The sequence below is a fragment of the Nasonia vitripennis genome, chromosome 3 (assembly GCF_009193385.2).
Source record: "Nasonia vitripennis strain AsymCx chromosome 3, Nvit_psr_1.1, whole genome shotgun sequence".
NCBI lineage: Eukaryota > Metazoa > Arthropoda > Insecta > Hymenoptera > Pteromalidae > Nasonia > Nasonia vitripennis.
In genome coordinates, this window is record NC_045759.1 from 1,630,164 (window position 1) to 1,642,371 (window position 12,208).

The 12,208-nt window shown below is 48.8% G+C and overlaps 2 protein-coding genes across 11 annotated transcripts in view; one reads left to right on the forward strand and one right to left on the reverse strand.

Moving 5' to 3' along the window:
• The window catches only part of LOC100118612 (putative ATP-dependent DNA helicase Q1), a 128,906-nt gene that overhangs the window by 73,081 nt on the left and 43,617 nt on the right, over positions 1 to 12,208 (reverse strand). For 2 of the 7 annotated variants that reach the window (XR_004227087.1, XR_001729069.2), the window contains 2 exons: positions 11,639 to 12,173; positions 10,991 to 11,566 (listed from right to left, as the gene is read on the reverse strand). The exons of the other annotated variants lie outside the window; for them this stretch is intronic. The gene's annotated coding sequence lies outside the window, so the exon portion shown is untranslated. Of the gene's footprint in view, positions 1 to 10,990; positions 11,567 to 11,638; positions 12,174 to 12,208 lie in introns of those variants that run through there. 7 annotated transcript variants of the gene reach the window in all.
• The window catches only part of LOC103315658 (LIM domain only protein 3), a 76,848-nt gene that overhangs the window by 35,137 nt on the left and 29,503 nt on the right, over positions 1 to 12,208 (forward strand). For 2 of the 4 annotated variants that reach the window (XM_016984444.3, XM_032598201.1), the window contains exons 2-4: positions 4,878 to 4,989; positions 5,069 to 5,206; positions 6,154 to 6,279. In XM_016984444.3, coding sequence (XP_016839933.1) covers positions 4,901 to 4,989; positions 5,069 to 5,206; positions 6,154 to 6,279 — 353 coding nt within the window. In that variant the 5' untranslated portion in view covers positions 4,878 to 4,900. Of the gene's footprint in view, positions 1 to 1,028; positions 1,293 to 4,877; positions 4,990 to 5,068; positions 5,207 to 6,153; positions 6,280 to 12,208 lie in introns of those variants that run through there. The other 2 variants (XM_008205653.4, XM_008205654.4) reach the window with 2 other exon arrangements.

Consider the following 12,208-nt stretch of genomic DNA (forward strand, 5'->3'; position numbering starts at 1 on the left):
GAACAACCCGCGCGTTTTGCATACGCGTATCTTCCTCCATTCACACAACCGTCGTTGCCAGAGGAGTATAGCGAGAGTACGAGATAACGGAACTGCCGTAGAATTAAGGACAAAAGCCGCTGAAATGGAAACCACGTTCGGGGCTCTCTCTCTCTCTCTCTCTCTCTCTCTCTCTCGGCCGTGCGATCCGACTCGTCGAGTCTCTTTTGAATTTGGCGCGTTGCTTCGCCGCCGTGAAATTAGCCGGTCAATTAGCGGATATGCAGGAGAGAGAGAGAGAGAGAGAGAGAGAGAGAGAGAGAGAGAGAGAGAAAAGGGCCGTTGCTGCGATAAGAACGGTCTGCTGGGAATTTGCGCTTTTTGTTTCGGGAAATATGATAGGCAGCAGCGCCAGCCAGCCTCTCACGGTCCGGACTGTTGACGTGAATGGAGAGGAGATTCGCATGATACTACGAGGTTATATTGTGTTGATATTTTTCGAGATTTTTAACGGAATTTCATCGACTTAAACATCCAGACTCGAAATTTCGATCGCAGCAAGTAGTAGCGCGCGAGTACGGGCAGACGGCGGCGAAGAGAAACTGGTTCACAAAGCGGAGTATTTCAAGATCTTTTTTCGTCTGCCATTGATTGCCCCAGTTGATTGATACATATTTCCAGATCGTGAAACGAAGTCGCTCGAGAATAAGTTATCGCGTCGAAAATCGAAACGTCCTCGTTCGGTTCCAAGAATTTTTTCATCACTCGTATCACCATCCACCCTTGCAACTCTCCGAAGACCCCGTGAGCCTGCATCAGCCAACACCCCGAGTGCATCTTGAGCCTCCACCCCCACCTGGTCGCGCACATCCTCCTTGCACCTCCATCTCCCATATTATACATAGATAGCCACACACCTGTATACCTATTATCTCCAGGCAGGATATAGAGCCGAGTAGCGCGCGCATCGGGGCGGGGGTGGGTGGTACCGTTGGCCGCGGGGGCGGAGTCAGCCGACGCGGCGCTGCTTGCGCGAGAACTTCGACACCACGAGAGCGCGCGCGCTTACTCAGCGGCACTCTTTAGCTTCCCGCGCGCGAGCGACTCCCTAACCTAGATCGCGCGAGTGCGCCGCGTCTCACGTCCTCGCGCGAGGATCGTGTCTGTCTTCGCGGTGTGTTTTTTTCACGCGAGTGCGAGCGATCGATTGGTTGACATTTTTTAATCGCGAGGTGAGACTCGGTGCTGGGGGTGTTGGTCGCTTGAGAAAGGACTCGGCTGGTGGTCATCGCTGAGGCGCTGGAGGGATTGAGGTGAGAGCTGCACGTTATTTTGCATCTAATAATAACATATAATTATTGGATAACGAGTATTACAAAAAAGTCACGTCTTTAAAATCTACGATGATTCCGACGAAATGCACGTACACAGCGGTGGTTGTTGGAAATATTCGAAATTATTTCAAATTTGATGCGGCTTCTGAATTGCAATGCGCTCGCGCATTAAATGAAAATTTGATGTGGCCAGATATATGCTTATGTATTCGCGATGAATTGATTATAAATGATTCATTAATTCGATGTACATTGGCGGGGAACGCGCGTTATCGGAAAATTAAATGAATATGGTACAACATTACATTTGTAATCAATATGCATAAATTGAGAATGATAATCTCAAACGTAAATGTGAAACTTCCACGTGTAAATATTTTAATTAGGTTTATTATAATCGCAAGCGAACGGCAGACGTATACCGCATGATATTATTCGACGCAGCTGTACTTTGATTTCGAAAATGCAGATGTGCGCATCGAATTCGCGGAATGTTTATTTTTGCAAAAATAATAATCCGAAGCGAATTAATTAGTCAATAAAAACCAGCTCCAAGTTCGAGAAACAAGTGCAACGTCAAGTTTGAAACAAGAAATGTTCGAGCTACGCCAGTTACACGAATGTGTATAGATAAGGGAGATAGACGCAGAGTGACGTGTCTTCGCGGCGCGTGTGGTTCACGCTCGATCGGGCCGATTCTGTTCGGGGGTAGTGTTCCGCGAAGAGATAGCGACAATCTCCGTGCGTATTCATCACAGCCGAAGTGAAACATTTTTCTGCTTTGTGACGAGAACAGGGACGTGGGCACGAAAAATCGCGACTCGTTGATTTGATATCTCCATGCGTGCAGTGGGCCAGTTACGGCTCAGTCATCATCGCGTACACGCGTGCGTGCGTTGATGATTGCACTGATAACCCGCGACTGCGCGCGCGCGAATAAATCCCAGCTCTTTCTAGCGGTGTAAATCTCATTAGCTCCGTTTATCCCCGCTCGCGATCTAGGATAAACGAAGCGATGATTAACATTACTTCCCGGCAACTTGTAACACAGGCCGATCGACTCGAGCAACGTAACAAGCCTTCGAAGGAGCTAATGAAGCTTACAGGCTGGGCACAAAAAAAAAAAACGACAGCCGAGGAATGAAAGACTCGCGCTCGAGGCTGATTGACTTAACATTTGATAAAGCTCCGCCGGTACAAAGGTGGCATCCTGCAATCCCCTACACTACATCTCGCGTGCGTGTACCCCCCTGACCAGTCGATCGTGCAGCCAAGAGGGTATAGGTGGAGAGCAGCGGTTGATGAGCGCGCGCGCGAGTAATCGAATTATCGTCGCTTTGAGGATCACGAGGCCGATGGCTGATCCGATCAGCACAGCAGCGAGACGCAACGGCTGATGGATCGCGCGGCCAGCGATGCGAGCCACTTCCGATGGGAAGAGGGAGACGCACGACGCGCGAGCTTATAGGCAGCTGTGTGTAGTGGCCCTCTTGTGCAGTTGGTCGGACTCGCTCGACTACTTGCCGCGCGCGGACGATGATTATTATACACACGGGGGTATGAGGTGAGGCGCATCATGTCTGCGTGTGCGGCGAAGAGCTGCAGACGTCGCGGACCAGTGAGCCGACGGAGATTGCGGAGAGTGTCTCAGTTGGCGCGAGCGGGAGAGTTATAGGTGGGTGGAGCGCGGTGGGGAAGGGTTACTTGGAGATAGTTGGGTTTGCGACTGGTCTACTGGTTTCAGGTGAGGGTTTCTACTGAAACTTGGAATTTTAATGTCGTGAATTAGCGAAAAAATATAAAATGATTAATTCAAATGATAATAAAAATAACACCACTTACCGGGACGCACATCCGTGTGCAAAGCATCTTCCCTTCAGGAACGTCCTTTATACCTTCGCCCGTCAACTGCCGCAAATGTACCCAAAATTAAAAGTCCGAGCAAAGTTGACGCGGCCTCGACACGCGAGTGATGCGAGAGCGAAAAATAAAGGAACTCGAGAAGAATGCAGCCCCGGTAACCGCGTACTTTTCCCAGGCTAGTTTTGCGGTTCGCCGCTATAAACGGCCAGAGAGTTGGCCAGTTCGAGATGCTGCGCTGCTTTGACCTGCCGCTCCAGCAATTCCAGTGGCTGCTGCTGCTTTTCCAGGACGAAGGAGAAATAAAGAGGGCGTAAACGCACGGAGTGAGAGAGAGAGAGAAAGACGAGTTCGTTAGGGGGTCACCGCGGGAATTTCGGCGTAGCTTCGTGTGCATGTGTGCGGGGATGCCCAGGAATTTGCCGCGTCCACGTAGGAATTTCGGAGTATGTTGCGGGGGTGGGGGGCAGCTGAGGCGAGATGCTTGCCTATGGTGCTAAGATGCTCGGGATGCGCGTCTGAAGCTTGGAAGTATAATCTGCGGATGACGCGTGGGGAATCTGACGTAGACTGGTGGGTGTAATTACTTATCAATTCGGGGAGCCACGAACTAGTTTAATAAACTGTCGATCGCTCAATATCGTCTCGGATGGCGATTCGCGTCATGACACGCAGGTTTAATTTCCACAGGTCTGCCCCCCTCTCTCTACACACACACACACACACATACACAGAAGGAGCAGTTGGCGCAGCCTGCGAACGGCGACAATACGAGGGGCTATGAGCAAAGTTTATGCGGTTTCAATATGTCCTCCTAACCCTGGACACAATATTACCGGGACGTTAATATCTTCTTGCGGTCGAAACTTGCTGGCGGCGCAGCTCAACTGCGTCCCTTTGATCCGCCGCAAATTATAAGGACGTAGTCTCGCGCGCGCGCGTCCTCCGAAGGATTTTCTTCTCCTGCCTGCGGTGTATTGTTTTACGCGGGGGTGGACTGGAGCCTCGATAGGGAGACTAAGCTACTCACTACGGCTATGCAATCGACTACTGTACTTACGTTTTGGTAAGCATACGCTGAACGATCCACTTACCTAAAACAAAAATTTGACTTTAATTCAAAATATACTAGCGATTTCAATTGAAAATAATAGACTTCAACTAATGCGAGGAACGCCGCAGTGGTCAGAGCAGTATACAGTCCGGCAGGCGCATATCCGCAAAGCCCCCGCGAAATCTCCTGCAGCAGCCGGAAGTCGAGAAAGACACACTTGTGCCTATTCTGCACAGAACTAGTACTGCGGCGGAGGGGGTTTCAAACTAATTCGATTCTAAACTCGGACCAGAGGGCTCCGCGGACGCCCCCGCAGCGACGCTCGGACACAGATGGCACTAAAACCGCGGTTAAATTCTCAAACCGTAACTCTAATTACTCATAGACAAACCCGGATCCGAAGCCCGCGCGCGACAGCTGCTGCTGAAACTTGTTAAGCGCTGCGAACAGCCGGCTCTGGACACGGTCTCTTGCCATTTTTTGCGGGGGAGGCGCTTCGTCTCGTCTTTTTGGCGGTTTGCGCGGGCGTCGACTGAGCTGTGATTCTCCGTGTGTCTTTTGGGTTTTTTTTTCGGTGGGTCGTTGGAAAAGTTTTCGAATAAAATATTTGGACGAGGTCGCGGTATAATGGGATAATCTTTATTTTTCAGGCCAGAAAAGTCGGAGGAATAAAATGACTATGGACGTAAGCAAGACGGAACCCAGTAGAAACGGAGCTGCGCAGCAGCAGTGCGCCGGGTGCAACAAACCGATCACAGAGAGGTTCGTAAAGAAATTTTGTATTCGATTTAAAATAATTCAAAATAAAAATGTCAATAAATGTTTGTAACTGCCTCCAAAGGTATTTGCTGAGGGCGTTAGACATGTTCTGGCACGAGGACTGCCTCAAGTGCGGCTGCTGCGATTGCAGATTAGGCGAAGTCGGCTCGACTTGCTACACCAAAGCCAACCTCATACTCTGCAAACGCGACTACTTACGGTAAGATTATGCAACAGCTCTCGGCTGCGCAGTACACGATTTTGTTACGTTAATTCCGCCGCTTGTATTATACTAACGCGATCAGTCTGCGCATTGAACTTCCGAGTTTGAATATAGCGTACGCATCCAGCGCCAAAATCCAGAGCCAATTTATGCGTCATCGCATCGACGCTCCTAAACCTCGCGCGCTCATCGTCGCATACAAGCTTTCAAATTCAATATTAATAAATTGACACAGGCATTAATAACGCTTATTGATTCAGCATCATCGGCCCGTAATTGCTCGAGCCAGCCACATGCGCGCTGAGCGTTGAACGAATTAGCGTAAAGCTCTGGCAGGTATATATTATAATAGCGCGCGTAGAAACGTCGTATTAATTCCGCGCAACCAGACCCCCCCCCCCTCTCTCTATATGTATTTTACAGCAGAGCTAGCGCGTATCGGAAGTATTCAAAGTCCTCTCGGCGCCAATAAACTTTCGGACAAGCGAGCGCACGGTAATATCGTCCTCAAATATTGGGCCATTAATAAAGCCCTTAGTTTCAATGGGCCGTGCGCGCGCGCCAGCGTACAGGGCACCTGCGCGCGCGCGCGTTCACTCTCTCTGTCTCTCTCTCTCACTCGCGCCCGCCTGGATTCCCGAGGGACAGCGAGGCGAACTCGTAATCTCGACGCGGCTTATTTGCCCCGGGAGTTTGTTTGCTCGGGAGGGAGCGATGCGACTCTCTGCGGTATTCAATAAGAGAAACTCATCTGTAAAATTCGATTTATCACTCGCCGAGCTTGGGTGTATACGTATAGCTGGTGTGGGAGGGAGAGAAGAGCGGGACTCACGGGGGTGTGTGCGCGGTTTTTCGTTTGTTTTGGACGATTAGACCTCGGATATGGATGTTTTTCTTTTTTGTACAGGACGCAAAAGTTCATTAACGAAAAATCACTTTTGCAGATTATTCGGGAACACCGGCCACTGCGCTGCGTGCAGCAAGGCGATCCCAGCCTTCGAGATGGTCATGAGAGCGAGGACGAACGTTTATCATCTGGAATGCTTCGCGTGTCAACAGTGCAATCACAGGTAATTCATTTAATTGCTATGTCTGACCGAACGCGAACCACACTACTTGTCCTACGCGCCCACTCCCCGCTGGCACGTAACATCGAAAATATTTTCCCGACAAACAAGATCTGCAGGGCGCGACCCCGAAGCAGCCAAATCACCCGAATTCCGCGAACAATAGACCAGCGTCTCTCTCTCTCTCTCTCTCTCTCTCTCTCTCTCTCTCTCTCTCTCTCTCTCTCCCTGTATACACGTATACGCGTATAGTCAGCAAGGCGCGACAAAAGTGCCGAGAGAGTCTCCCGCTCCTGCGGAGCCATTAAGCCGCGAGATAAGGCGACACTTCGTCGTCGCGATCTGCCAAAGTTCTCCGGCGCGTCGTCGCGACCGCACACAAAGAGGGGCCACTACACCCCGCCGGCATTACAATGCGGACAAAACGCGAAGCGAAGCGGCAACACTATATATTCCCGCGTACACCCGCTGAATTTCTGATAGTGTCGAGCGAGAGGGCTTTGCTGCGAGAGAATTCGCTTATAGTCGCTGTCTGCTCCTGTACTCGTGCGAGAAACTTTATTCTAGAAGTGTGAAAATTCCGAGTAAAAATCCGCCAATACCGCCGAATCGCTCGTGCCTGTGAGCAATAGAGCGCGGCAAAACACAAAAGCGCGCGCCTCCGCATCAGTCGCTCTCAGGGGGCTTGTAACTAAATTGCCGGCCGTACATTACAGCCTTGCAGACTCGCTCGCTGTCTCCGGCTGGCGGCGCATTTAATTTGAATATAATCGCCGGCGCGCGATCTCTCCGTGCGTGACGCCGGAAGCGGCTCCGGAGAAAAAGAGGTGCGCGCGACGCGCGAACAGAGAGCGTATAAGCGGCCCCGAGGGGGCTGAGAGACCTCCGGCGGACAACGAGGAGACTCTGTTTGCGCCTGCAGACTAGCGCTGTCTGTTTGTTCGGAGTTATTAGAATATTCCTTCTCAACGGAGTAATTTATGGCCCTCGTCACTTCCTGCGACTCGCTGTTCTCTCGTTTCAAGCTCTTTAAGATCCACGCTCGATACGAATTCCGCCGTTTCACTTCACGCGATGCTTATCCAATAATCGAGGAGAGATGAGTGAGCAGATCGTTGGAAATAAACAGCGAAAATTGCCGATGTGGTTTTTGTGGGGTGCGAAGCGCTGTGTATGGAGGCAGTCGAGTTTGCTTAACGAAGGGCTTTGCCCGTTGCTTCGAAATGATTGAGTAGATGCAGCCCCGTGGCAGACGAGTATAAGCCGCCTTGACTTATGATCTACTTGAACCACTGTGTCTACGAGGTATACACACCTTTTGTTCGATAAAATCCCTCGGAGTGTTCCCTTCTGCCGCTCGCTCGCGTCTTCGACAATAACCCCGGCGAACTCGGCTGCGTGCCATTGTTTCCTGTTATTATACGAGTACCGTAGTGCCGAGACGTTGACGCGCTGCGGTGATCATTTTTACCGCTTGAAAGTCATTTTTGAAGCTCCGCTTGTTACAAATGGCTCTCGACTCGTTCAAGAATTGCCTCGCGCGGTCGCGATAATTAAAATCCCAAAAACCGCGCCCAAAGATCGCAATCGATTCCGTCGTCCTCTCCGAAGGAAAAAAAGCGCCGTCCATGCACACAGTCCACTCTGCGAAAAACAAGCTCAGCAGAGCTAAGGGTCGTGTGCTTTATGCGCTCGCGTGAGCCAACGGCCACATCCGTTTCCGGTCAGCCGCGAGAAAGGAGCTGCGCAGCACCGAGAGTCGTTATATCGATGCTCGCTCTCGTACTTGGCCTTTACGAGGCAGCCCTTCTGGTTTTTTTTTTACCTAGCTTCCCTTCGGCTTTTACGAGACCGGCCACTTGAGACGAAGCTCGCGCGCGCGTGTGTGATCGCGGCTAACTCGATTCTTAAAATTGATACTTTGTTTTCGCTGCGGCAGGTGTGAAAAAAAGCTCATTTCCGGCGGGGCTTCGATTTTTCTCTCAGGGGTCAGCTGCTACGGGTAAGCTGTACTTTATGCAAAAGCTATTCGTAGCTGTATACGAGGCAAGCGCAAATTTAGTGTGTAATTAAAAAACCGTCTCAATCGATCCATATCAATTCGATGAGGTAGAGAAGGCAGTCTCGGCCAAGTAAGGTCAGGCATACCGAGGTGCCGTCGACCCTTTTCTGCATCGACTCGCGGTCAGTCGCCCGACGACGGGAGAGTAAAGCTTCGTGGCGTGCGCCGTTTAATAAAAATCCAATTTCGCTTGATTAAGTACACGGGCATTACACATAATCGTCGCAGCGCTCAAGGGTGTGTAGGGCTGCGAGTTAGTAGCTGCACTTTAATCGACCAATCCTGTAATGCAATTAGATCCGACTTTTTATACAGTAGAAACTAGCGAATCCGCAGCTCCGAAATCATCCACTCGAGAATGAAAAGGGCGTCAAACCGAGTGCGCGAAGAAGTGGCAGAACAGAACTCGCGCGAAAGGAGAAAAACGACGACAAGCCGTCGCTCCGGCTGTCTGGCGTACAGCTTCCTCTAATCAAGTTTCGCAACAGCCAAGTCGAGCTGCATGGCAAACATCCTCCGAATATAGGATTATAAGGCCGAAAGAGAGATTCACCAGCTGGCCTACTCCATCCATCCATCTCTCCCTCTCTGGCTGTAACTAATACGCGCGCGCTGTACATAGCTTATAGCCCCGGCTTGCACGTCTATGGGCAGGAGTTTCGCGAGTTTTCCGAGAAATTAGCCGGGATGATTTGCATCTGACGGGGCGCTCGAGGCAACGCACGTCGCTCGCATAGTTCCCGCAACTCCTCTACTCTTTTCGAGCCAGATGTCTCGCGCTGACGCCGCGCGGCTCTCTCTCTCTCTCTCTCTCTCTCTCTTGCGTCAATTATGCCTTCTTCTTCGCGGTCCGGGATGTATCAGGGGGATGATGACGATGCTCGACGGGAGTGTGGTCTTATTTTTGGGATGGCTGAACGCGAGATGGAATTTGGGGGGAGAGGAAGTTGGAAGTTTGACGGTAACGCGTGTTATTCTTGGATTGCTCGGCTTTAATCGAGCGTGGGTGAAGTTAATTCTTTGAGAGTTTAAACATTTTTATTTAAAAATCGTTGAACATTCGTCGTCTTTCGGGAAAAGCGAAGAGCCTCGGGTTTCCGCACTGGAAAACCGGGGAAAAGAAAAACTCGCGATTTGTTGCCATTAACGGGACGATTAAAGATTCACGCCAGCCGTCGCCGCTGCCAGCAGTAGAGGGAGGGGACGTATTCAAGCCGCCGCGCGCTCGCGCCACTTCATCCGTATAACAATTTAATTCAAGCCAAGCCTCCTCTCTCTCTTCCAACTTTGCAACACTTCGCTTACTTATTCACAACAACCGAGTTAAGCTGAAACTCGTTCGGAGCCGGGGACTTAAGTTGCCGAGAGGAAGAGGAGTGAGAGAGACAGAGGGAAGGCAGGAGCCGAGAGAAACACCTCGCTTCGCCGGATCTGCCGGATGGAGATAATCGTGGTGCTGGAATCAAAAGGGCTTAGGTGTATTATGAACATTACGGGAATATGCGCGGAGCCTGCCGCCGGGCTTCTATAGCCAGTAAACGTCCCAGCTGCACGCGCAGATATTAGAATTTATTACAAATACGAGTGGCTGCAGTTGTTAGCCGAAAAACAGGTATTAAAAAAAAAGAAGAAAATAAGCCACACCTGGCCATTCACTCTCAACTGCACTCCTACAATCACTCTAGCCATATAATACAGCCGGTCGCATATCGCGCGCGTCAAGGAATTCGCTCTCGCTTTCGGCGTTTCCCCCGCGCTGCATCAGCGCGAGCCGGTATCGCGTTCAAGCGCCGCTGCATACGAACAACAGTCGGCCGGCGATATCCGGTTGCCGCCGCTGCATTTTGCGCGGCGATAATCCAAAACGAGCCGCCCTCGTCAAATCCAGCTACGGCTGCACGACAGCAGAGAGAGAGAGAGAGAGAATGAGAATGACGGGAAGGGTATTGCAGTCGAGAGGAGGAGGAGGAGGAGGAGGGGTGCATGCGGCGTATAGGGGACACAGAAAGAAAGGCGAGAGGCAAAGGGTACAAACGAGCTAATTTGCCATGTTCGCGCTGTTCTGCGAGGGGAGATGGAACCGCGCGCTGCTCTTGACGAATAATCTTTGGAATGCCCTCGAAAATTATTGAATCGCGCATACGATCGATAAACGCTGCGCGAGCTGGGACAAGCTGACGGAAAATCTTCGTCGCAACTCAATCGTGTACGGGCAACGCATTTATACAGTAAATAGATAAATACTTGACGAGTGATGTGTGTGCGGGTATATTGCCATTGATGCGAAACAACGCAGGTACGCAGGTCCCAGAACCGAGCTTTGTTATCGGATAGCTCAGCGGCGAGCGTCGCATTCCGCCCTTTGAAAACAGCGGCAACACTTGCCAAGAGCTGTCGTGCAGCCGATGCGGGCTTTTCGTTTGTCAATTTACGGCGAGCCTCGCTAGCTCTCGGAAATTCGAATCAGTTTTGAAGTAAGAACGCGATCGAAATTCAAAACGATATGTAATTTTGAATATTTGACGAAATCGCCGAAGCTCGTTTTAGGAAGAATCGTGAATATTGGGCGTAGGACGTTAGGTGTGAGTGGGGAAAAATTATAAGACATCAAAAAATGCAGTTTGTAATTTAAATTGAATTGTGTATTCAAATAATCGAATAATGATTCAAACATTCTTTTTTTATTTAAATACTAATTTATAGTTAGTAAAAGTATCAGCAATTGATTTTGAATAATGCTGAATTATTTATTTAAGTTTGTTACTTGTAAGTACGGTGACAATTGTTCTACTTTGTATTTACTCTTATAATAATCATTGATGAATAGAGGATTATCTTTGACATATATCATTATGAGTCCCCCGTTCAATCTTTTACAATCTATCTCTGAGGCAGCAAATGTAACTAGATCGTCTACATCAATTCTGATGCAGCAATATATGTAGAGCATGTCCAGTTTTACTGTTGCGGATAATAACTCACAGATGTAGTGATCTTCCACACCGTCGCAGTAATACATGATCAACGTCTTTAAATTTCTTGAAGATTTCTTAATCATGTAATGTACGCGGTTTGAAAGTTGTAAAAGCTACTACAATCATAATCACATTTCAAAACTAATTTTTCAAGGTTTTTGGTGTTTAAAACTATTATTTTACAAATATCGTCCTGGGATAAACAACAACTTTCTACAATTAAAGTACGTAAACTTCTAAACGCCTGCAGCATCTGTAAAATAAAAGCAGTCTAGCATATTGAAACCTGTTTTTAACAGGGAAAGTTTTTAAAAACAAAACTTACATTTCTAAAAAATACTTTGCTGAACGATGAATTACGAGAGTAATCATGAAATTTATACAGTTTTAAGATTTCTATGGATGCATTCGAAGTATGGGCAAAACATTTGCTCGTAATATGGGCGCCTGACAAACCCAAAAATTGAAGTCTTATAGCATTTTTCAAAAATTTTGTAAAGTTCTCTGTGACATCATCCACACATTTGCTTATAGCAAACTTTGTAATATTGCTACAGTTATTCGCCAAAATGTTCATTCCGCCAGATTTGACTACTAGTCCCGAAACGTTTAGAGATTGTAAATTTGTACAATTTTCTGTTATGATTGAAAAAAACTCCTCATCGGCTACGATGATATTACGCTGTTGTCGAATGGAATTCTGGTAACTAATATCTTACCCAGCTGAAGAAGTTTTTCGATTTCACGTGACGTAATTGTCACATCGTCAATTGGATATGTTGACCATGTATTGAGATCCAAGTCAAGGATTTTTGTGTCGTGCCATTTGAGTTCACTAACCCTCTGCTATTGTTTGTTGACTGCAACATATTATTATCAAAAATTATATAAATTG